This window comes from Oncorhynchus mykiss, chromosome 4 (assembly GCF_057628025.1).
Source record: "Oncorhynchus mykiss isolate SJ-2025 chromosome 4, ASM5762802v1, whole genome shotgun sequence".
NCBI lineage: Eukaryota > Metazoa > Chordata > Actinopteri > Salmoniformes > Salmonidae > Oncorhynchus > Oncorhynchus mykiss.
Window position 1 is genome coordinate 35,301,570 of NC_143025.1, and position 25,876 is coordinate 35,327,445.

At 41.3% G+C, this 25,876-nt stretch overlaps 1 protein-coding gene across 31 annotated transcripts in view; it reads left to right on the forward strand.

Annotated features, from left to right (window-relative positions):
* The first annotated feature begins 541 nt into the window (after positions 1-541).
* The window catches only part of LOC110521738 (CMP-N-acetylneuraminate-beta-1,4-galactoside alpha-2,3-sialyltransferase), a 112,918-nt gene continuing 87,583 nt past the window's right edge, over positions 542-25,876 (forward strand). For 7 of the 31 annotated variants that reach the window (XR_002473195.3, XR_016495221.1, XR_016495216.1 and 4 more), the window contains exons 1-4: positions 571-796; positions 4,030-4,176; positions 13,990-14,037; positions 17,720-17,762. Coding sequence is in view for 14 of the 31 variants with exons in the window: in XM_036969206.2 (XP_036825101.1) it covers positions 4,056-4,176; positions 13,990-14,037; positions 17,720-17,762 (212 nt within the window). In the remaining 17 variants the exon portion in view is untranslated. Of the gene's footprint in view, positions 797-4,029; positions 4,177-13,989; positions 14,038-17,719; positions 17,763-25,876 lie in introns of all 31 variants that reach the window. The other 24 variants (XR_016495227.1, XR_016495229.1, XR_016495224.1 and 21 more) reach the window with 10 other exon arrangements.

Consider the following 25,876-nt stretch of genomic DNA (forward strand, 5'->3'; position numbering starts at 1 on the left):
GATCTGCGGAGAAGAATAGGAGAAACTCCCTAAATACAGGTGTGCCAACCTTGTAACGTCATACCTAAGATGACTTGAGGCTGTAATCACTGCCAAAGGTGCTTCAACAAAGTACTAAGTAAAGGGTCTGAATACTTATGTAAATGTGATACATTTTTAAAAAATGTGTTTTGGCTTTGTCATTATGTGGTATTGTGTGTAGATTGATGAGGGATAAAAACAATTTAGAATAAGGCTGCAATGTAACAAAATGTGGGAAAAGTCTAGGGGTCTGAATACTTTACATTACAGTAGCCCAGCCTTTACAAAAATAGCAGTTGTATATTGCTCTGTTTATGGTTTGCACCAGCTCTCACACAGGTTGAATGTCATTTGTGTTTAGCAAACATTGCTCATTGTTTTTGAATGTAGACAAGACAATAAAGTGCTGAACAGCCTTATGAATGTATGATTATCTTTCCTATTTCTGCTTTTCTATTTGAATCCAATGCACTGACATTCAAGTCGGAACAACGTGACTTCTTTCCACCCTCACAACATTGTAGCAGTGTGCCACTGATTTGGCGTTTCAGAGATGTTCCCTCCCACTGTCAGTGTTGGGTCCACTGTGTTGTGTGTGCTGATGGTGCAACTGTACAGTGACCGCTATTTACCTTTTGAGGAGGGTTCCACGTACACTCGCTGCTGGATATCAATTTGAAATTGACGCTGGAGATGGACAGTTAGCTTGCATATAAAGACGAAATGTTTATCTTAGCTATCAGTCACTTCTGGGACACGTATCATCAAAGAAACGGTAAGGACACAAAAGGTGACAGTTAGCATAGCGCTAGCTAGCTTCTGTACTGTGACCAGCCATGCTTATATAGTAGAATGTGATAGAATGTAAAGTAGATACCGGTATTTAACATATCGACAAGCCTGTGCAATACATGTTTGGTCTTGCGCTTTGTTTCTGTTCAATGTATGCAATGCTGTTCGTTTCGCTAGCTAGCTGGCTTAGCTGTCCCTCCATGTCCAGATATACCTGACAGCCACCTAGCTCACTGAGCTATAATAAGAACGACCGAGCTGGGCTGGCGACCATAGTGGTGCACAGCATGGACGTCACCAGGACCTGGTTTTCAGGGCTGATTTTGGGTCAGCCCCGAATCTTTTGCGCTGCTGCAATGGTGTATTAAAAAAATGTAGTCAACTGAATGCGCCACTCACTTCATAGAGCTGTGGTCACGTGAAACTCCCGAAGTCATCCAACGGTTATAATCAGGGGTGTAGTGCTGCTGGTGCGCAGCAGAGCGACGCTTCGCCACTTTTCACAATGGTGCTATGTCTCGCAAGATCACTTAATTATTAATTAGTATTTTACATAAACATAATAAAATAGCATGATTTTATCAGACTACTATTATAGTAGTTAGGCTGATTGTGCTGAGATGTTGAATTGTTTTTCTCATTCGATGCCAGAGTTTAACTCCACCGGTTCTAAAATTCGATTAGTTCGGCTGGTTAGCCACCCTTACATCATTCAAGATCAAAATGCATATTCCCATGAAACTGACTTGTAAAACGTGAAGAATTATCATTCACGATTGACAGTGATGATGGCCTAATTTATAATAAGGTAGGCTTGATTTGGGGTTTTAGGATTTTAAAAATATAACATTTTCCTTTAGCCACTTACAGTATGTGTGGCATAAGCAATCATGCAATTAGGCTGGTACATTGTATGTATATTCTAAAATGATTTTATACATAGGCTTCATGTAGGTACCAACTTTCATTCAGAAATTATGGCTAACGTTTTTTTAAATGGTTCTATCTATTTAAAAAAATAGCACTAAACCACTGGTTATAATAAATGTAAAGCAATTGCCATGTGTGGTCAACTGATAATTCCAGCACCATTTTGATTGGGACAGCGTCATTGCACTTATTTGAGACTAGCATGGGAACTCATCTTGATAAATAAAATAAAAAAATAGATATGGATAAATCAATGTCCGATTTTTGTTTTAACTGTTCGGATCTTTGGTCACAATTAGGCTGGGAAATGTTAGCTAAGTCGAGGTCAGTGCTCATGATCATTAGTCTAGCAATTGAAAGCGATTTTGTCCACACACACACACACACACACACACACACATTGCCTGATGAGCATTCCTGATGTTTTCCTGAACTTTCCAATACTTTTCTAATGCATCTCAGTCGCTTAGTCTACTGATGCGAATACACATTTGTACACTTTTCACATAGGCTATTAAAGTAATGACACATGTTTTTGAATTGTTTAAAATGTTAATGAGGCCTACATCGTTTCAATAACATTGAAACTGAAACCACTATTGGCTTCATTGACTTACTGAATTTATTATTTTGTAATTGTAAGCGAGGCTACTTACTGATATATTATTTTAAATATTATTGTAAAAGTAAGCCAACCTACACAGTAACCCATGTTATGTGGTTACTGACCACAATCGATTGAATTAATAATAAGTGTTGATTATTTGGCATTGGAGAGAGCATCGCTCATGGAGGAAAACAGCGATGAAGGAAGGGTGCTGGATTTGCCAAATTATAATTACTCCTGTCTCTATAAAAAATACATTAATTAATTTAGCTACAGAGGATCGATACACACACATATATACACACATATATATATATATATATATATATATATATATATATATATATATATTTCAATAGCTGTAAATTATGTTTTGTCACATTAAGAGCGCATAGGCCTAGTCTACTCTCGGGAATCCACAGATTTTCTGTCGGGAATCCCGCACAGAAAATATTAAACAGTTGATTGTTGAGGTGAAGCGTTCAATGAAAATCAGGCAGCTAGAAGGTATTTCGCAATATTTCAAAATACAATTGCGGGGGAAAAAAATATGTTTGAACAGTTGAGTGCCACTGGAAAGTTGGTGGACTATAATTTCCTCCTCATATTCCAGGCCTAAAATCTGTGTAGGCCTATCCACTATTTTCATTGGCCTTATTGGTTGCATTTAAGACATTTGTTTTATTGATCTCAGTATGTACATGTCAGACTAGCTTGTCATTTTGATCATTTGTGTGGTATAAAAACAAACATATTATTGTAATGTCTCCATTCATGTAAAATTAGAATTACAGGAAATTATTTTAGAAAATTCACTTTTTTTTCCTCGGACCCACCAGCTCCTTAGCCCTGGTCTTTAGGACTGAGCTCCGATTTTTATGAAATTCTGGTGCATGTCCCCAGGTGGTGCCAAGGCAGGAGGTGCGGTAGCGGAGGAATGCTCATCTCCGTTCTCTTAAATCGAGGCCGAGTTGAGTTTTGATAAGTGGTCAAGCGATTTGAAAGCAACAACGTTAAGTCATCAGTCGATACTTTAAAAAAAATGCCAATTCAGAAAACGCCTACCTGCAACTGCGGCCCATCATACTTTTAATAACATATTTTATGGAATACAACCAGTGACTATTTCCTAATTTATGTTGCTCAACTGGAGATGTCTTGACGTTTGAGATGTCTTGACTTGTCTTGACTTTTGCGCTGAGTTGAAAACACAAATTATGAAAAAGTCGGTGGTTTTAACTTATTCCATGTAAAAAAAGGTATGAATATGAACACTATGTGGAAGGACCGTTGTTGTACAGGATAAACATAGGTACAGATAAGAGTCTTCAGAGTTGACATTTTTACAAGAATCAACTGATTGTTGTTGCTAGCACATCGTGCAACCAGTTATCAAAACTCAATTCTCGCCTTGATATTAGAGAACAAAATGTTCCTCAATTAGGTGTGCAGTTGAAGTTCTGCGCAATCAATGAACCGAACCTGCTGCTATTCTATCCTGTTCTATTCTATTATTTTGACACTATTCTACAAAAAGTGCATTGTAATTCCATATATTGGATTGTATCATATTCTATGCTATTATATTCTATACTACTTTTTCCTATTAAAAAAAATATCCATGCATTTTGAAATTTAATTTATCCTGATAACAAACCATTCTCTTCACCTACAATGAGGATGGTGCCATGCACAGTAGAAGGGGATGAGAATCATGAAGCCAACCCGTCACCTGCTCCTGGTGCTTTGTCCCATGGTGGTCCTGGGCTTCCTCTACTACTCCTCTGGGAGACTGCACCCCTGGGGCTGGGGACATAAATCATCACGTAAGTACAGTAAAGCAACTACCCATGTCCTAGACGGAGTGCCAGTCTGTTTGTGCCGTCATGCCAAATCATTGTTACTCATTGTCATGCCAAACATGTTTATAATGAGTATGATGCACCAAGCTTTGCCCCCACCCCCATCCAGCATAATGTTTCCTGTCATTGTAGCAGCATGTTTTGTGTATACTACTACTTACCAGAAGGGGGAGCTAAGAGACTAAGGCAACTTAGGAAACATGGAACTGAAAGATGTACTGGTAATTCAGTAAATTCAGAAATCACATAACTAAACAAAATGAACTACACTATAGAATAAATAAATTATATAAAGCATGATATTAAAAATCTCTGGAGTACCTTAAATGAAATCCTAGGCAAAAAAAAAGCAAACTCGGCTTCATCCTTCATTGAGGTAGATGGCTTGTTCGTAACAAAACCCTTTGATATTGCCAACCACCTGAATATAATTTTTTGTTGACAATATTTTCAAACTGAGGCATGACATGTGAGCAACAAATGCTGAGCCTTTATATTCATGCATAACGGACCAAATAATGAAAGACAACGACTGTAGTTTTGAGTTCTGCAAAGTTGGTGTGGGAGAGGTGAAAATATTGTTGCTATCTCTAAATAAGGGCACACCACCTGGTACCGACAACCTGGATGGTAAATTGCTGACGTTGGTAGCGGAATACATTGTGACTCCTGTTTGACATATCTCCAATTTAGGCCTAGAAGATGGTGTGTGCCATCAGACATGGAGGGAGGCAAAGGTCTTTCCACTATCCAAGAATACCAAAGCACCCGTAATGGTTCAGACAGCCGACCAATCAGCCTGTTACCAATGCTTAGCAAACTTTTGGAAAAAATTGTGTTTGACCAAATACAGTGATATTTTACAGAAAACAAATAAAAAACAGACTTTCAGCATGCTTATAGGGAAGGGCACTCAACATGCTCAGCACGGACACAAATTCCTGATGATTGGCTGAAAGAAAATGATAAGAAGATTGTGGGAGCTGTGTTGTTAGTATTCAGTGCAGCTTTTGATATCATCGATCATAACCTCTTGGTGAAAAAACGTAGGCGTTATGGATTTACATCCTCTGCCTTATCATGGATTGACAGTTACCCGAGTGTGGTGAACCACAAGGGCAGCTGGCTTGGGTAATTATTGTTTTCCGTTTTTACTAATGACCTTTCACTGACTTTGAATAAAGCCTGTGTGTCTATGTACTCTGACAATTCAACCGTATACACGTAAGCTAAGACAGTAAAACAAATAACTGACACCCTTAACATAGAGCTCCAGTCAGTTTTAGAATGGGTAACTAGCAATAGGCTGGTGCTAAATATCAAAAAAACTAAAAGCATAGTTTTCGGGAAAAATCACTCACTCAACCCTAAACCTCATCTAGATCTATTACTTAATAATGTGACGATTGAGCAAGTTGAGGAGACTAAACTGCTAGTTGTAACCCTAGATAGCAAGCTGTCATGGTCAAAACATATAGACTCAATGGTTGCTAGAATGTGAATAGGTCTGTCCATGATAAGGCATTGTTCTGCTTTCTTGGCATCTAAGCAAACCAGGAAGGTCCTACAGGCCTTGATTTTGTCGCACATAGACTACTGCCCAGTTGTCTGGTCATGTGCGGCAAAGAAGGACATAGGAAAATTGCAGTTGGTCCAGAAAAGAGCAGCACGTATTGCGCTTAGATGTACACGGAGGGCGAATGTCAGTGGTGTGCATGTCAATCTCTCCTCAGAGTTGAGGAGAGATTGACTGCATCACTATTGGTCTTTGTGCAAGGTGTTGATGGGTTAACAGTACTGAATTGTCTGTTGAAGCAGTTGTCACACAGTTCGGGCACTCATCGGTACCACACAAGACATGCAGCCAGAGGTCTCTTCACAGTCCCCAGGTCCAGAACAGAGGCTGGGAAACACACAGTATTAAATAGAGCCATGAATACATGGAACTCTCTGCCACCCCAAGTAACTCAAGCTAGCAATAAAATCGGATTTAAAAAAATTGATAAAAGAACACATTACGGCACAATGGGGACTGTGAAGAGACAGACATTTGTATATATTTTGGATTGTATTTTGCATTGTATTGTCTTATGTTGTTATGTACACTGAGTGTACAAAACATTAGGAACACCTTCCTAATATCGAGTTGCATCCCCTTTGCTCTCAACAGCCTCAGTTCATTGGGACATGGAATCTACAAGGTGTCAAAAGTCTTCCACAGGGATGCTGGCCCATGTTGACTACAATGCTTCCCACAATTGTGTCAAGTTAGCTGGATGTCCTTTGGGTGGTGAACCATGCTTGATACACATGGGAAACTGTTGACCATGACAAACCCAGAAGTGTTCTTGACACAAACCGGTGCGTCTGGCACCGACTACCATACACCGCTCAAAGGCACTTACATTGCGTTTGGAAAGTAATCAGACCCCTTTACTTTTTCCACATTTTGTTATGTTACAGCCCTTTTCCTCATCAATCTACACACAAAACCCCATAATGACATAGCAAAAACAGGTTTATAGACAATTTAGCAAATGCATTAAAAAAAATCAAAACATATCACATTTACGAGTGATAGATGTGCAGAAGATGAATGTGCAAGTATAGATACTGGGGTGCAAAGGAGCAAAATAAATAAATAACAGTATGGGGAGGTAGTTGGATGGGCTATTTACAGATGGGCTACGTACAGGTGCAGTGATCTGTGAGCTGCTCTGACAGCTGATGCTTAAAGTTAGTGAGGGAGATATGAGTCTCCAGCTTCAGTGATTTTTGCAGTTCGTTCCAGTCATTGGCAGCAGAGAACTGGAAGGAAAGGCGGTCAAAGGAAGAATTGACTTTGGGGGTGAACAGTGAAATATACCTACTGGAGCACATGGGTGGGTGCTGCTATGGTGACCAGTGAGCTGAGATAAGGCAGGGCTTTACCTAGCAAAGACTTATAGATGACCTGGAGCCCATGGGTTTGGCGATGAATGTGAAGCGAGGGCCAGCCAACGGGAGCATGCAGGTCACAGTGGTGGGTAGTATATGGGGCTTTGGTGACAAAAACGGATGGCACTGTGATAGACTACATCCAATTTGCTGAGTAGAGTGTTGGAGGCTATTTTGTAAATGAGATCGCTGAAGTCAAGGATCGGTAGATAGTCAGTTTTACGAGGGTATGTTTAGCAGTGAAGGATGAGTGAAGGATGCTTTGTTGCAAAATAGGAAGCCGATTCTAGATTTAATTTTGGATTGGAGATGCTTAATGTGAGTCTGGAAGGAGAGTTTACAGTCTAACCAGACACCTAGGTATTTGTAGTTGTCCACATATTCTAAGTCAGAACCGTCCAGACTAGTGATGCTGGACGGGCAGGCAGGTGCGGGCAGCGATCGGTTGGTTAGTTATACTTGCATTTAAGAGCAGTTGGAGCAGTTGGAGGCCACGGAAGGATAGTTGTATAGCATTGAAGCTCGTCTGGAGGTTAGTTAACACAGTGTCCAAAGAAGGGGCAGAAGTAGAGGTGGAGAGGTGGATCAGAGAATCACCAGCAGCAAGAGCCACATCATTGATGTATACAGAGAAAAGAGTCGACCCGAGGATTGAACCCTGTGGCACCCCCATAGAAATTGGCAGAGGTCCGGACAACAGGCCCTCCGATTTGACACTCTGAACACTTCTGAGAAGTAGTGGGTGAACCATACGAGGCAGTCTTGAGAAACCAAGGCTGTTGAGTCTGCCGATAAGAATGTGGTGATTGACAGATTCGAAAGCCTTGGCCAGGTCGATGAATAAAACTGCACAGTATTGTCTCTTATCGATGGCGGTTATGATATCGTTTACAGTGCCTTGCGAAAATATTCGGCCCCCTTGAACTTTGCGACCTTTTGCCACATTTCAGGCTTCAAACATAAAGATATAAAACTGTTTTTTTTTGTGAAGAATCAACAACAAGTGGGACACAATCATGAAGTGGAACGACATTTATTTGATATTTCAAACTTTTTTAACAAATCAAAAACTGAAAAATTGAGCGTGCAAAATTATTCAGCCCCCTTAAGTTAATACTTTGTAGCGCCACCTTTTGCTGCGATTACAACTGTAAGTCACTTGGGGTATGTCTCTATCAGTTTTGCACATCGAGAGACTGACATTTTTTCCCATTCCTCCTTGCAAAACAGCTTGAGCTCAGTGAGGTTGGATGGAGAGCATTTGTGAACAGCAGTTTTCAGTTCTTTCCACAGATTCTCGATTGGATTCAGGTCTGGACGTTGACTTGGCCATTCTAACACCTGGATATGTTTATTTTTGAACCATTCCATTGTAGATTTTGCTTTATGTTTTGGATCATTGTCTTGTTGGAAGACAAATCTCAGTCCCAGTCTCAGGTCTTTTGCAGACTCCATCAGGTTCTTCCAGAATGGTCCTGTATTTGGCTCCATCCATATTCCCATCAATTTTAACCATCTTCCCTGTCCCTGCTGAAGAAAAGCAGGCCCAAACCATAATGATGCCACCACCATGTTTGACAGTGGGGATGGTGTGTTCAGGGTGATGAGCTGTGTTGCTTTTACGCCAAACATAACGTTTTGCATTGTTGCCAAAAAGTTCAATTTTGGTTTCATCTGACCAGAGCACCTTCTTCCACATGTTTGGTGTGTCTCCCAGGTGGCTTGTGGCAAACTTTAAACAACACTTTTTATGGATATCTTTAAGAAATGGCTTTCTTCTTGCCACTCTTCCATAAAGGCCAGATTTGTGCACTATACGACTGATTGTTGTCCTATGGACAGAGTCTCCCACCTCAGCTGTAGATCTCTGCAGTTCATCCAGAGTGATCATGGGCCTCTTGGCTGCATCTCTGATCAGTCTTCTCCTTGTATGAGCTGAAAGTTTAGAGGGACGGCCAGGTCTTGGTAGATTTGCAGTGGTCTGATACTCCTTCCATTTCAATATTATCGCTTGCACAGTGCTCCTTGGGATGTTTAAAGCTTGGGAAATCTTTTTGTATCCAAATCCGGCTTTAAACTTCTTCACAACAGTATATCGGACCGGCCTGGTGTGTTCCTTGTTCTTCATGATGCTCTCTGCGCTTTTACCGGACCTCTGAGACTATCACAGTGCAGGTGCATTTATACGGAGACTTGATTACACACAGGTGGATTGTATTTATCATCATTAGTCATTTAGGTCAACATTGGATCATTCAGAGATCCTCACTGAACTTCTGGAGAGAGTTTGCTGCACTGAAAGTAAAGGGGCTGAATAATTTTGCACGCCCAATTTTTCAGTTTTTGATTTGTTAAAAAATTTTGAAATATCCAATAAATGTCGTTCCACTTCATGATTGTGTCCCACTTGTTGTTGATTCTTCACAAAAAAATACAGTTTTATATCTTTATGTTTGAAGCCTGAAATGTGGCAAAAGGTCGCAAAGTTCAAGGGGGCTGAATACTTTCACAAGGCACTGCAGGACCTTGAGCATGGCTGAGGTGCACCCATGACCTGCTCGGAAACCAGATTGCATAGCGGAGAAGGTACGATGGGATTCGAAATGGTTGGTGATCTGTTTGTTAACTTGACTTTTGTAGGCCTTAGAAAGGCAGGGTAGGATAGATATAGGTTTTGAAGAGGGGGATGACCACGGCAGCTTTCCAATCTTTGGGAATCTCAGACGATACGAAAGAGAGGTTGAACAGGCTAGTAATAGGGGTTGCAACAATTTCTGCTGATAATTTTAGAAAGAGAGGGTCCAGATTGTCAAGCCCCTGCTGATTTGTTGGGGTCCAGATTTTGCAGCTCTTTCAGAACATCAGCTATCTGTACTTGGGTGAAGGAGAAATGGGGGAGGCTTGGGCAAGTTGCTGTGTGGGGTGCAGAGCTGTTGACCGGGGTAGGGGTAGCCAGGTTGAAAGCATGGCCAGCCGTAGTGAAATGCTTATTGAAATTCAAAATTATCTTGGATTTATCGGTGGTGACAGTGTTTCCTGGTCTCAGTGCAGTGGGCAGCTGGGAGGAGGTGTTCTTATTCTCCATGGACTTTACAGTGTCCCAGAACTTTTGGAGTTTGTGCTACAGGATGCAAATTTCTGTTTGAAAAAGCTAGCCTTTGCTTTCCTAACAGCCTGTGTATATTGGTTCCTAACTTCCCTGGAAGTTGCATATCGCGGGGGCTATTCGATGCTAATGCAGTACGCCACAGGATGTTTTTGTGCTGGTCAAGGGCAGCCAGGTCCGGAGTGAACCAAGGGCTATATCTGTTCCTGGTTCTACATTTTTTAAATGAGGCATGCTTATTTAAGATGGTGAGGAAAGCACTTTAAGAATAACCAGGCATCCTCTACTAATGGAATTAGGTCAATATCCTTCCAGGATACCCCTGCCAGGTCGATTAGAAAGGCCTGCTCGCTGAAGTGTTTTGGGGAGCGTTTGAGAGTGATGAAGGGTGGTCGTTTGACCGCAGACCCATTACGCACGCACTGAGGCAGTGATTGCTGAGATCCTGGTTGATGACAGTATTTGGATGGCAGGTTGATTAGGATGATATCTATGAGGGTGCCCATGTTTACAGATTTGGGTTTGTACCTGGTAGTTTCATTGATCATTTGTGTGAGATTGAGGGCTTCAAGCTTAGATTGTAGGATGGCCGGGGTGTTAAGCATGTCCCAGTTTAGGTCACCTAACAGCAGGAGCGCTGTAGATAGTTGGAGGGCAATCAATTCACATATGGTGTCCAGGGCACATCTGGGGCCAGAAGGTGATCTATTGCAGCGGCAATGGTGAGAGACTTGTTTCTGGAAAGGTGGATTTTTAAAAGTAGAATCTCAAATTGTTTGGGCACAGTCCTGGATAGTAAGACAGAACTCTGCAGTAGATTGCAACTTCGCCCCCTTTGGCAGGTCCATCTTGTCGGAAAATGTTATAGTTAGGGATGAAAATTCCAGGGGTTTTGGTGGTCTTCCTAAGCCAGGATTCAGACACGGCTAGGACATCCGGGTTGGCAGAGTGTGCTAAAGAAGTGAATTAAACAAACTTAGGGAGGAGGCTTCTAATGTTAACATGCATGAAACCAAGGCTTTTAAGGATACAGAAGTCAACAAATGAGAGTTCCTGTGGAATGGGTGTGGAGCTAGGTACTGCAGGGCCTGGATTAACCTTTACATCACCAGAGGAACAGAGGAGTATGATAAGGGTACGGCTAAAGGCTATAAGAACTAGTCGTCTAGTACTTTCGGAACAGAGAGTTAAGGGAGCAGGTTTCTGGTCACGGTAGAATAGATTCAAGGCATAATGTACAGACAAAAGTATGGTAGAATGTGAATCCAGTGGAGGAGGTAAACCTAGGCATTGAGTGACAATGAGAGAGATATTGTCTCTAGAAACATCATTTAAACCAGGTGAGGTCACCGCAGGTGTGGGAGGTGGAACTAAAGGGTTATCTAAGGTACAGTGGGGTATAGTCAGCCACCAATTGTGCAAGTTCTCCCACTTAAAAAGATGAGAGGCCTGTAATTTTCATCATAGGTACACTTCAACTATGACAGCCAAAATGAGAAAAAAAATCCAGAAAATCACATTGTAGGATTTTTTATGAATTTATTTGCAAATTATGGTGGAAAATAAGTATTTGGTCACCTACAAACAAGCAAGATATCTGGCTCTCACAGACCTGTAACAACTTCTTTAAGAGGCTCCTCTGTCCTCCACTCGTTACCTGTATTAATGGCACCTGTTTGAACTTATTATCAGTATAAAAGACACCAAGGAGACTTTTGTTTCGAAATCTCCTAGGCAAGTCTTACTTTCAAGTAATTATTATACTGTTAAATAATGTTATTCCAGCCTGAGCTTTTCTCTGCGTAATAACAAAATGTTATTAATAACATTAATAACTAAATAACTAAATTACCGGAATAGGCTAACTAAAGTTATATGTAACAACATACAGTAGGCCTACAACGTAACTACAAAGCTATAGAGCATTACACGACTCTGTCGTGTTTATTTTGTACCGTTTTTTGTGTAGTTATGTACAAAATCATGATGTTTTTTAAAGTTAAATGTTTAGGTTAAATGTCTAACTCAGGAGAAACAAGAACAACACTACTCTTCTCTTTCGTTCTCTTATGTCCTTCCTCTCACTCCGTCAACTAGCACCCAGGGTCTGTGAAAATACACATATTTCAAAGCGGAAAATGATTCCTGTACCTCAGGCATATCAGCATTTGTTAGCAATTTGGGAGATATGTTTGTTCACCACTCTTCACAGATGCAAGTTGAGTTTCCAAGTTCAGAAAAGGGATGGAAGGAGCGAGCCAAGCATGATGCCGTAGGGCTTCTTGTTCTCTGCCAACCTGAGTCCAGGCTTGATTTGAAAATAGCCCATTATGTAAAAACCAAGTAAACGTTTGGAGATTAGTGCATTTAACTTTACTCTGAGTGTTTAAGCTTTTTGGCAGATGAGCCAAAGAAAGAAAGGAAGTTTAGCAGGCTAACAGGTATCCTCAAACAACAGATATTGTGAGAGCAACTCAACAACCTCACACCCCCTGTCCTGATTTTACGGTACATTTACGCCAACTGCGGTGTCGCTGTTGGGTGTGTTGAACTTTCTTTTATGTGGTTTGTAAGGTGTACCTCTTTAAAAATGGTCATCATCCCTGATTTGAGGCTGCATCCCTATTCTCTACATAATTCACTACTTTTAACCAGAGTGCTATGGGCCCTGGTTAAAAGTGGTACACTACATAGGGAATAGGGTGCCATTTGGGACACATCCCCTATCTAACAGCTTGTTCTACAACAATAGCTTGTTTTCCTATGAACCCACTATCAAGCAATGCACCTCTCAGGAGGTAGTTTGGACTTGGCAGAATGTGTATTATTCACTTGTTTGGACTCCTCAATGTCCAATGATGTGCAAACCAAACCCTTAAACCATTCCCTTCAACTGCGTAAACTTGATGGAATTACTTCTCTTTTTAATCATCCTGTCATGACAGCTTTAATTTGTTTATTTTTAATAGGGTTATTGCTTAATCTCATGATTTGCAATATCGTCCAACACTTTGTAAAATGGCAGGCTGAGACGACAGTGAATGATGATGTTTGCACTAGAGCCTAGCTGCCTAGGAGCAACAGAACAGGAGATGGATGTGCTCTTCTGAGAGATGGTGTCACGCCCTGACCTTAGAGAGCCGTTTTATTTCTCTATTTGGTTAGGTCGGGGTGTGATTTGGGGTGGGCATTCTATGTTGCCTATTTCTTTGTTTTGGCTGAGTATGGTTCCCAATCAGAGGCAGCTGTCTATCGTTGTCTCTGATTGGGAATCATACTTAGGCAGCCTTTTTCCCACCTGTGTCTGTGGGTAGTTATTTTCTGTTTTGTCTCTGTTACCTGACAGAACTGTTCGCTTTCGTTTTGTTACTTTGTTCAAGTGTTTTTTGTTAATAAAATAATCATGAACACTTTTCAGGCTGCGCTTTGGTCGACTCCTTCTGAAGACAGGCGTTACAAAGCGTGCTGGTAGTGTTAGTGGAAATTATGAGGGTGGTGGTTAATATGGATTCTTGTTTATGTCACACCCTGTGACTAACACTACTCAATCAACCACCTGTTTTCACACTGTGTTTTCCACATAGAAATAACATTTATACAACGAACATTCCCATTCAAGCCCATGGCAAGCAATTATATTTCTATGGTTTTCCCTTGAATAGGAGGGCTTGTCCAGCGATATCTAACACTTACTACCCTGGGGCTTAACTCGTTACTTAACTCTTGTGTTTCAGAGAAAGACCTGGATAGTTTTTTCTCCGTGGGACGATTATTTCACTCAGGTAGTATAGATTAAGGTTTAGAGTTAAGCCAACCCTGCCACATATATACCCGGCATCCATGTTGGGAGGTTTTGTCAATCTTATGCATTTTCAAAAGCCTGGCCTTCTCATAGTACTCACTTAGGTGTGCTTACATTTGATTAACAAACATCTAGAATTGAGTGCAACTGCTGTAAATAGTGTATCTGGCATATCAGATGATAATAGTGGTCATTCACTGTATTATTGAAACTATATATTTAATTTAAATTTTAAAACATTTCCAAACTGCCACCAGTTCAATCTTCTATGGTATGTCCACATGTTGAAATACAGTATATCTTTCAAAGACAATTATCTTCTATCTATATGTGTTAATTTTATAGGAAAATAATGGCTGGAAATGTACAATTTCATTCAGTATTTCTCTTTTGTATGTAAGACTTCACCTTTAATGTTTTAATGATTCACTGTACATTGAGAACCAGCCTTCTTTTGAATTTCATAACCAAATGTGGATCATTCAACCTCATTAATGACCTTGACATAGGAAATGAAAACGTGCCATAGAAACACCCATAGTCGACCAAAATCCACCCTGCAGTTAAGAGATATATCTTTGTAAGAGCAGGACCCATGAGCTCCCCTGATTTCCAGACCCCGGAATCTAGAGCCCAGAGGTAGCTGGCTAGAGGCTTGCTGCTTTCCATCAGGAAACTGGTGCTAGAACAAATCTCACTCTCTGCCCAGCAATATTAAGAAGCACCTATTTATCTCCCCCCCCAACTAACCCACCACACTTCACCACAAACCTCTCAATCCCATCAGCACTCAATGAACCTGTCACCACAGCACTCCTCCCACACACACACATACACACACACATACACACACATGCACACACACACTAGAGGTTGACCGATTATGATTTTTCAACGCCGATACCAATTATTGGAGGACTAAAAAAGCCGATAGCGATTAATCAGCCGATTTTTAAAATGTATTTGTAATAATGACAATTACAACAATACTGAATGAACACTTATTTTAACTTAATATAAGACATCAATAAAATCAATGTAGCCTCAAATAAATAATGAAACATGTTCAATTTGGTTTAAATAATGCAAAAACAAAGTGTTGGAGAAGAAAGTAAAAGTGCAATATGTGCCATGTAAGAAAGCTAAGGTTTAAGTTCCTTGCTCAGAACATGAGAACATATGAAAGCTGGTGGTTCCTTTTAACATGAGTCTTCAGTATTCCCAGGTAAGAAGTTTTAGGTTGTAGTTATTATAGGAATTATAGGACTATTTCTCTCTATACCATTTGTATTTCATATACCTTTGGGTGTTCTTATATGCGCTTTAGTATTGCCAGTGTAACAGTATAGCTTCCGTACCTCTCCTCGCTCCTACCTGGGCTCGAACCAGGAACACAACAACAATAGCCACCCTCGCAGCAGCGTTACCCATGCAGAGCAAGAGGAACAACTACTCCAAGTCTCAGAGCGAGTGACGTTTGAAACTCTATTAGCTCGCACCCCGCTAACTAGCTAGCCATTTCACATCACATCGTTACACCAGCCTAATCTCGGGAGTTGATAGGCTTGAAGTCATAAACAGCAGCGCTGCTGGCAAAATGCATGAAAGTGCTGTTTAAATGAATGCTTATGAGCCTGCTGGGGCCTACCATCGCTCAGTCAGACTGCTCTATCAAATCATAGACTTAATTATAATATAATAACACAGAAATACGAGCCTTAGGTCATTAATATGGTCAAATCCGGAAACTATCATCTCGAAAACAAGACGTTTATTCTTTCAGTGAAATACGGAACAGTAGTTTATTTTATATTCCTGTTACATTGCACAACCTTCAATGTTATGTCATAATTACGTAAAATTCTGGCAAATTAGTTCACAATGAGTCAGGCGGCCCAAACTGTTGCATATACCCTGACTCTGCGTGCAATGAACGCAAGAGAAGTGACACAATTTCACCTGGTTAATATTGCCTGCTAACCTGGATTTCTTTTAGCTAAATATGCAGGTTTAAAAATATATACTTCTGTGTATTGATTTTTAAGAAAGACATTGGCGTTTATGGTTAGGTACACGTTGGAGCAACGACAGTCCTTTTTCGCGAATGCGCACTGGATCAATTATATGCAACGCAGGACACGCTAGATAAACTAGTAATATCATCAACCATGATTATGATTGAATAAGTTTAATGCTAGCTAGCAACTTACCTTGGCTTCTTACTGCATTCGCGTAACAGGCGTGCTCCTCGTGAGGCAGGTGATTAGAGCGTTGGACTAGTTAACTGTAAGGTTGCAAGATTGAATCCCTGAACTGACAAGTTAAACATCTGTCATTCTGCCCCGAACAATGCAGTTAACCCACTGTTCCTAGGCCGTCATTGAAAATAAGAATGTGTTCTTAACTGACTTGCCTAGTAAATAAAGATTAAATAAAAGGTGTAAAAAAAAAAAAAAAATCCGTAAAAACGGCAAAATCGGCATCCAAGATGACCGATTTCTGATTGTTATGAAAACTTGAAATCGGCCCTAATTAAAACTTGAAATCGGCCCCCATTTTCGATTAATCGGTCGACCTCTAACACACACACATACAACACACACTCCATCACACACTGTGGTCTATTCTCCCACAGCCAGATGGTATTCGATCAATTTACAGCTTTATCTTCAGTGTTCTTGAAGATCTCCAAGATCTCTTCTCTTTTTATTTGTGCTTCATTTCCTTTTAAGCAGCAGGGTGCACAGAGTTATTTGCTTTAGCAGGCAGATAGCAGCACCATGAAAGAGCTGGATAACTTGAGTAACTAATGAGAGGCCTTAGATCTGGCTACTCCAGTGTCAATTTAATTGAACTCTGCCGGGCAAATGTTAAAGATATGTACTTTTTTTTTGACTGAATGTACTGTTTTGAAAGTGGGTGAACAGTGCTCTGCTGCTTTTCAAATACAAGTGTGACCTCTGTTTACCTTTGTTTTAACAGGAAATGTTGGATTCAAAACTATCATTTGTTTTCTTGTTTTTAACAATGTTATTTTGAATGAAGAAAGCTAAGATTGAGATTAAGTTGTCCTGACCTCAATAAATCAGTTCAACTAAACCACATCATTTATCTAGACACATTTGCCAGCCAGACCATTGAGAAGAGCAAATATGATGTTTTTTGTGTTACTGTTCCACTCCCATAAGGACATGAAGTCATGTACCAGGCCTGCAAATAAAGGGCAGAGAGGACACAGTCATTGCCAGTTTAAAGAACAGCTCCAGTGACCTCTAATGATGAATATAATATGATGATTGCAGACAGACATGTTTTTATGAAGTTGAAAATGTACCCATGTCGTAAGAGATTCATATGTGTCCATGTCATAAGTAGAAATAGCTACTGCCTCATGATCCATGACGTTTCCTATGACCCAAGCTCCAACAGAAACTTACCAAAAATGTAAATTCTCTCATTGCTTTCCACTAGTTGTTCTTTTAAGCTTCATGGCACCTTGTCTATAGATGATCCACAGCTAAATTAATATGAAAGAATGTAAACATTGATTACTACACTTTTTGTTTTAGTTTGTATTCATCCGTTTTGCAATGTTTTGTTCTTTGTTCTCTAGCCATCAACATTTACTTAATCTCACTCTGTCGCTCTCTTTCTCGCTCTAGTGTATGACAAACAGGGATTCTTGCTGAAGTTGGATGGTAATCTGTAAGTATTCCCTTAATACATTCTCTTTTCCAGTGTGTTGTGTTTTACCCCTTCACCTTGCTTTGTGTGTTTTGGCTAGTGTTCATGTACACTGCTCAAAAAAATAAAGGGAACACTAAAATAACACATCCTAGATCTGAATGAATGAAATATTCTTATTAACTACTTTTGTCTTTACAAAGTTGTTTGTGCTGACAACAAAATCACACAAAAATTATCGATGGAAATCAAATGTATCAACCCATGGCGGTCTGGATTTGGAGTCACACTCAAAATTAAAGTGGAAAACCACACTACAGGCTGATCCAACTTTGATGTAATGTCCTTAAAACAAGTCAAAATGAGGCTCAGTAGTGTGTGTGGCCTCCGCGTGCCTGTATGACCTCCCTACAACGCCTGGGCATGCTCCTGATGAGGTGGCGGATGGTCTCCTGAGGGATCTCGTCCCAGACCTGGACTAAAGCATCCGCCAACTCCTGGACAGTCTGTGGTGCAATGTGGCGTTGGTGGATGGAGCGAGACATGATGTCCCAGATGTGCTCAATTGGATTCAGGTCTGGGGAACGGGCGGGCCAGTCCATAGCATCAATGCCTTCCTCTTGCAGGAACTGTTGACACACTCCAGCCACATGAGGTCTAGCATTGTCTTGCATTAGGAGGAACCCAGGGCCAACCGCACCAGCAAATGGTCTCACAAGGGGTCTGAGGATCTCATCACGGTACCTAATATCAGTCAGGCTACCTCTGGCGAGCACATAGAGGCCCCCCAAAAAATGCCACCCCTCACCATGACTGACCCACCACCAAACCGGTCATGCTGGAGGATGTTGCAGGCAGCAGAACGTTCTCCACGGCGTCTCCAGACTCTGTCACGTCTGTCACATGTGCTCAGTGTGAACCTGCTTTCATCTGTGAAGAGCACAGGGAGCCAGTGGCGAATTTGCCAATCTTGGTGTTCTCTGGCAAATGCCAAACGTCCTGCACGGTGTTGGGCTGTAAGCACAACCCTCACCTGTGGACGTCGGGCCCTCATACCACCCTCATGGAGTCTGTTTCTGACCGTTTGAGCAGACACATGCACATTTGTGGCCTGCTGGAGGTCATTTTGCAGGGCTCTGACAGTGCTCCTCCTGCTCCTCCTTGCACAAAGGCAGAGGTAGCGGTTCTGCTGCTGGGTTGTTGCCCTCCTACGGCCTCCTCCACGTCTCCTGATGTACTGGCCCGTTTCCTGTTAGCGCCTCCATGCTCTGGACACTACGCTGACAGACACAGCAAACCTTCTTGCCACAGCTCTCATTGATGTGCCATCCTGGATGAGCTGCACTACCTGAGCCACTTGTGTGGGTTGTAGACTCAGTCTCATGCTACCACTAGAGTGAAAGCACCGCCAGCATTCAAAAGTGACCAAAACATCAGCCAGGAAGCATAGGAACTGAGAAGTGATCTGTGGTCACCACCTGCAGAACCACTCCTTTATTGGGGGTGTCTTGCTAATTGCCTATAATTTCCACCTGTTGTCTATTCCATTTGCACAACAGCATGTGAAATTTATTGTCAATCAGTGTTGCTTCCTAAGTGGACAGTTTGATTTCACAGAAGTGTGATTGTAACTCCAAGTCATTGTGTTGTTTAAGTGTTCCCTTGTTTTTTTGAGCAGTGCATGTTTTCGTTAGCCTCAACAGTCATCAAACTCTTAAGACTGTTACTGCTTCGGCTCCTTATCGCAAGTATTCCGAGTTATTTCACAAGATAATTATTTTTGTGTGTTTTATTGTGTATTTGTTAATGATTAAATCGATTAGTTATACGTATGAGCATGATACTAGCAACATCAAGGTTGTGGGTTTCCTTCTCACAGGGGGGTCGTTCATTTCATTTCAGCAAGTCATGACACCCAGATTGTTCTGAAATCGTTTCTGGAGTTAGAAAAAATTAAGCATTCCGGAATCATTTTGTTGAAATATTATTTGATCTCTGAGAAGTTAAGCTAATTGATTTCACCCATATTAGCCATTTTAATTCATAGGATTCATATAATATGCCAAACTTATAGTACCTAGCATCTTATTTGAACCAAACTTTTTTCTAACAATGAGTTCGACATGAGGAATTTCCAAAGAAATGGTCCAGGTACTTGCATTGATTTGTGACACTGGTGCAAAAAAAAGTTAGCATTTGAAGCAGTTGCCAGGTAAACAAACCAAAGCTTGGGTTGCTGTCATACCAGCTCCCCAGCAGACTGCCGGCGCAGAAGAAATATCAGCCTGCGCAGAGAAGTACGAGATTGAGCTCAACTTTCTAGAGTTTTCTCATTTAGTTAACACTATCAACGTTTTGCTTTACCATGGAAATTGTGCTCAAATCAACACAATATTAGCCACTTTCAATGTAACATACCGAAACAACTATGCAAGACTTAGTATGCAAAACTAACTACAATCGATTTTATTGTAGGCTGAGTGCATTGGAGTAGGATTCAATTGCATTAACAGGCACGACTCAGCCCACACTCTACGTAGACCGGTATGCCATAACCAGTCAGAGCTAAAGTAGGCCTAATATGCAAATATGCATTACCATATATGGATCTGTGCCACTCACGTTGAACTGTTCTGTGTTTACAGCATGAGCTGTCACGAGTAGACGTGCTTGTTTTGAGATCAAAGCGAGAGCTGCATATAGCCAGCCACCTGTGCACTTTTGATCATTTTCTTTGCTAGTTAATGAGTTATTAGCCTTGTTATAGCTCAGTTCTAGTCAAGAATGTGGGAGTGGTTGCTTACTACAAGAGCACAAATTATGTGCAACTTTGAAAAGCAAGTCAGGCATGTTTTTTTTTAAAAGTCTCACGGAATGTAGACCAACATTTAACGCCACACATTTGCTGCTACTGTGGGCTGAATGATAGAACAGCTGTTTCCATGTTAATGTTATGGGATGCATTTTTCTTCATAATTTTTTATGGTAGGCCATTCTGATCAAATAGCCACGGTTACTTACTTGGTCACGGTTTAAAACTAACTTAAAGCAAGTACAGCCTTAGTGTTCACAGTAAACGCGCGCCGGACGTTTGCGTTCAGAAGACGTGAAATTTGCTCAATGCTGACAATAACAGGGAACATCAAATCAAATTTTATTTGTCACATACACATGGTTAGCAGATGTTAATGCGAGTGTAGCGAAATGCTTGTGCTTCTAGTTCCGACAATGCAGTAATAACCAACAAGTAATCTAACTAACAATTCCAAAACTACTGTCTTATACACAGTGTAAGGGGATAAAGAATATGTACATAAGGATATATGAATGAGTGATGGTACAGAGCAGCATAGGCAGGATACAGTAGATGGTATCGAGTACAGTATATACATGAGGTGAGTATGTAAACAAAGTGGCATAGTTAAAGTGGCTAGTGATACATGTATTACATAAGGATGCAGTCGATGATATAGAGTACAGTATATACGTATGCATATGAGATGAATAATGTAGGGTAAGTAACATTATATAAGGTAGCATTGTTTAAAGTGGCTAGTGATATATTTACATCATTTCCCATTATTAAAGTGGCTGGAGTTGAGTCAGTGTCAGTGTCAGTGTGTTGGCAGCAGCCACTCAATGTTAGTGGTGGCTGTTTAACAGTCTGATGGCCTTGAGATAGAAGCTGTTTTTCAGTCTCTCGGTCCCAGCTTTGATGCACCTGTACTGACCTCGCCTTCTGGATGATAGCGGGGTGAACAGGCAGTGGCTCGGGTGGTTGATGTCCTTGATGATCTTTATGGCCTTCCTGGAATATTGCCAACGAAGCAAGCTAGATCTACTCAGGGTTTTCTAAAGCTAACCAGCTTCAGTTAGCTTCACATTTCAGCTCAGTCTTCATCCGTACTACGGCGGTGGATATTGCTTGTCCCCCTGCCACTAACTCTAGCAGGCATGCAACTGTGCGTGCATGTCACACATGGCTAGTCAAGTACCAAACTCTTCATTGAGACAATGCTGAAACGTCAATCCATGGGCGAGTCAGTGAATTTGTGCCAAAGTCTAAATGAAAGAAAAGTTATTGCAAATGCAGCAGGCTATCGTGTGAAATAGGCTTTTAGTAGTGTTGTCTTTTATTTGATTACTTCTCGTTAAGGCCGACTTTGATGTGCTTTTGTGTGCTTATGAATGCACAACCACAAGCACCTTTTTCCCCCACTCCTATCGATAAAATCATTCTATTAATTCATACAAAAGTGTTACTGTGCTTGAAGTCTAAAATGCATTCTGTCATTGCTAAATGTTCAATGCAGGGAGGGGCAACTTTGATGCGAGTGGGGATCAACAACAAAAAAATCAGTCACCAAGGGGGGCCGCAGTGGCTCATGCGTCCGCGTACGCACATCCATACCACATGCAGTCAGAGTTTCTGCAATTCTACACGTTTTACCATGGGGTGGAGAGAAATGTTTGCAGTTTTTATTATGATATCTGACTGAGTGACTAACAAAATCAATGGGGGCTGCCCGGTCGGAAATTAGACCATGATTACTGCAAGTTTAGATTGCTGACCGCAAGACTAACTTACAATCTGAATTATCTTAGCTGATGGCTTACTGAGTGACTTTCAGTGATGAACGGTTATCCCAATTTGAGCCCAGATTTGACCAAAGTTACCTCACTACCTCCTCAAACCTGCTTCGTAGGATACCCCTCTGGTCCATAGGCTGCTTACAGTTTTTCTGCTTAAGAAAACCAATGTAATTTGAGTGAACTCTCCCTTTAACAATGGGGGGGATTCAGGATGTAGGACGGGACAAACCCAACAACTTGAGAAGTTTCTCTGAACGGGGGGAAAAAACATCACCAATTCACTGAGAATACTGTGCATTACATAGTATGAAGAAACAATACTCAGAGCTGCCGCTCCATACTACTTGTTAAAAATAGAAAACTGATATTATATACACATTGTTAGTTTAGTTAGGTACTATATTTATTCAATATTATATGGATCTTATGAATTAAAATGGCCAATTTAGGTGAAATCAATTAGGTTAATTAAATTATATTTCAACAAAATAATGTTGCAGGAATGCTAATCTTATCTGTTTCTAACAAACAATTTCAGAACAATCTGAGATGGTGGAACAACCCAGGGATCACATTCATAAAATGCAAACGTGTCTGCTAAGTGGAATAGATTAGTATTACAATGCTATGGTGTTGTGCCCTACTTTTCCCCAACTGATGTAGTTCCTCTGGCTTGTCTGTTTATTAGACTAAGCTATGGACTGAACAGGTTATTCATGATGAGGTTAAAATCTGCTGTTCAGAGCAGTAATTAATATCAATGTGCATGGTTTTCAGAATATGGGCCTGGCGCTCTGGCTTGCGTCCCAAATGGCACCCTATGTCCTTCATAATGACAAGGGCCTATAGGGCTCTGGTCCAAGTGGTGCACTATGACAGGAATAGGTTTGCCATTTGGGACACAGACTGTCTGTGAGGGCAACCGTTTTCTCTTTACTTAATTGATCTGTTGACAACTGGTGCCCTCACCAACGACCAGCCCCACCTCGACTAGAAACCATTTTCCTAATCATTTTAGGGGCCTCTTGGGGATATATTTAGCTTGCTGGAAACAGAGGGATACTGTAATTCCTGGGGCACTTCCTGATTTAGTTCCTCGTTTTAGATTTTGTTCATTAAGAAATGATAGCAGTCGTAACTGAATTAAAACGTGAGTTGGTTGAGGGTTGTGGTTTGATGTGGGTGTCTCGTGTGTTCGTAGGTGGTAAGAGTTAAACAAATGATTTAGCCAATTAGCTTCAGCCGGCTGGTGCGTGACCGTGGCAAAGTTGGTTTGACTTTGGAGAAACTCGTCCCAAGGCTTGAATTGCTGGCGCATAGAGCCTGGTAACAGTGTGGGACTGTTTGGAATTCAGGGGTAGTGGATTTACTGAGTGACATGCTAATTAATTTAAATTCTGTTAAGAGGCGCGCCTCTAAATCGAGGCGGGAGAGGGTTGTCACTAATTAACACAGCCACAAAGTCATAAACCTTGCCTATTTCTAAAATGCCTCTTCTTAAAATCTGATTTTAAAGCTAACACTAACCACACTGCTAACCGTATGCCTAACCCTAACCTTAAATTATGACCAAAAAGCACATTTTTGTAGTCCATTTTTACTTTGTGGTTGTGGAAGCTAGTGGAAAACAAGATGTTCTATCACATGAACCATATTATTTTGGGGAAGCACAATTGAGTTGGGCATATAAAGTTTACATGTAAAAACTATTTCTAAGATGCGTACTTTCAGATTTTCTAACTCACTTCCTTAAATCACTTGCGCTGCTTGAACTTTGAAGTCCACAATGTAGGGGGGAGGTTCTAAGGGTTGCACTAGATGGTGATGGACAGAGATTAGCCAATAAAAACTGGCAGCTGTTTGGCGCTCCTGCCGTAAGTGCTCATTTGAGTGGATGAAAATAGACTAAGTCGAGGAGTGAAGTTGGGGGAGGTGCATCTGACAGCCAAGTCTGACACTGGTCTGGTTTTCTAACAGCAAGGCTAAGTGCAACATGGCAGCGTTGCCATTCTTTATAAAAGGTTGTTCTCCAGCCACCATATCACACACTTAAACTGAGAATGTATGTGTGTACATTGTATAATAAATTGGTGAAAGAGAACCTAAAATATCACATTAATTTGTACATTTCTATTGTATACATGAATTGTGGCAAAGTTGGTTCCTGTTTCAGTCACGTCCTTGGTCACATTCGCGTGGGTCTAAGAAAAACACCCTAATGATTGGTTGACAAACGAGCCTCCCACAATGCATGCGATGACTGCAGGATAAAGTTGGTGAAGAGCGTGACAACTGCAGAGTCGGAACTTGTATCCCCATAATGCAACACACACCAACGATGGTCACCAACTTGACAAAAGGGATCCGCTCAGAACGCACCCATAGACTCCCATTCAAGTTCCATTCTGAGGCGCTGTAAAACCAGACGTGCAACTTGTTACGTTCCCCAGCAAGAAAACCCAAAATGATGCCCAAACACAAGGGGGAACTGACGGTCACTGACCAACAACCAAAACAGATGGGGTTTTAGGAGGCGTTCTGAAAGACACTCATGGGGTTGTCTACTGAAAGTTGACTAGCAACAACAACTGGAACGAACCTAAAAGACCCACCATGAGCATCCAGTAAATTTGCTCAAGAAGAGGCAAATAAAATACAATCCCACACCAAACTTAAAGACGGGAAGCAATCAAAAAAAGGAATGTTTTAGACAAAGGAATGTTTTTCTAGAAATCAAATAGGGAGCGCCAACTAAAGGTCTCTCAAAACAACTGGAGCCCTGAGCTAGCCACTTTCAGTATCTTAGCAAAAAGAGGGGCGAGGGAAACATCTTTACTCTGTTCTGCAATCAGCTGCTTCAAGTGTCAACTGTAGGGAACCTCTATTCCTTCAGTGGTCCTAGAAGATACTTGCTCACCTTTGGGGTTTTCAAAGGAGAGGTCAACTCAGGGGGTTTAGCAAAATCCAGATCACCCATAAATGTTTCGGACAGATCGACCAGGGTGGGATCGCTCCTCAACACTAGACTTGCTCCCGGCGACTTTCTTAGACATAGTATGTGTAACGGCACACACTAGGAACACTCTAGGGCACTTTTCTGATAACCCATCAGCTTTCTCAACTCTGGGTTCCTAACAAACGACAGGATTTGGAACGACCTTCCCTCCAGCCACATTGTTTCCCAAAATGAATGAAACCCCCTTCACCGGTAGGCTAGGCCTCACTCCAATGATAACGTAACTTGTTCAGACTTGAGTTCCATATTATACAAAGGAACTTCCATGCAACCATCTCCCATGCCTTGTACTAATAGACTGTAACCAGTTGCTGAAGTGTCAGACAAAGGCAAAACACCCTCCAAAATGAAGGCCTGGGATGCCCCAATATCTCGCAGTATCTTCACCGGCTGCTTAAAAGCATCGCCACTCTGCAGAGATATGAACCATGCGGTACAAGCCGACTGTAAGGCTGCCGGTGAAGATTCTGCGAGACGTTGGAGCAGCCCCGTCCTTCATTTTGGAGGTACAATCCAGCTGCGCCCT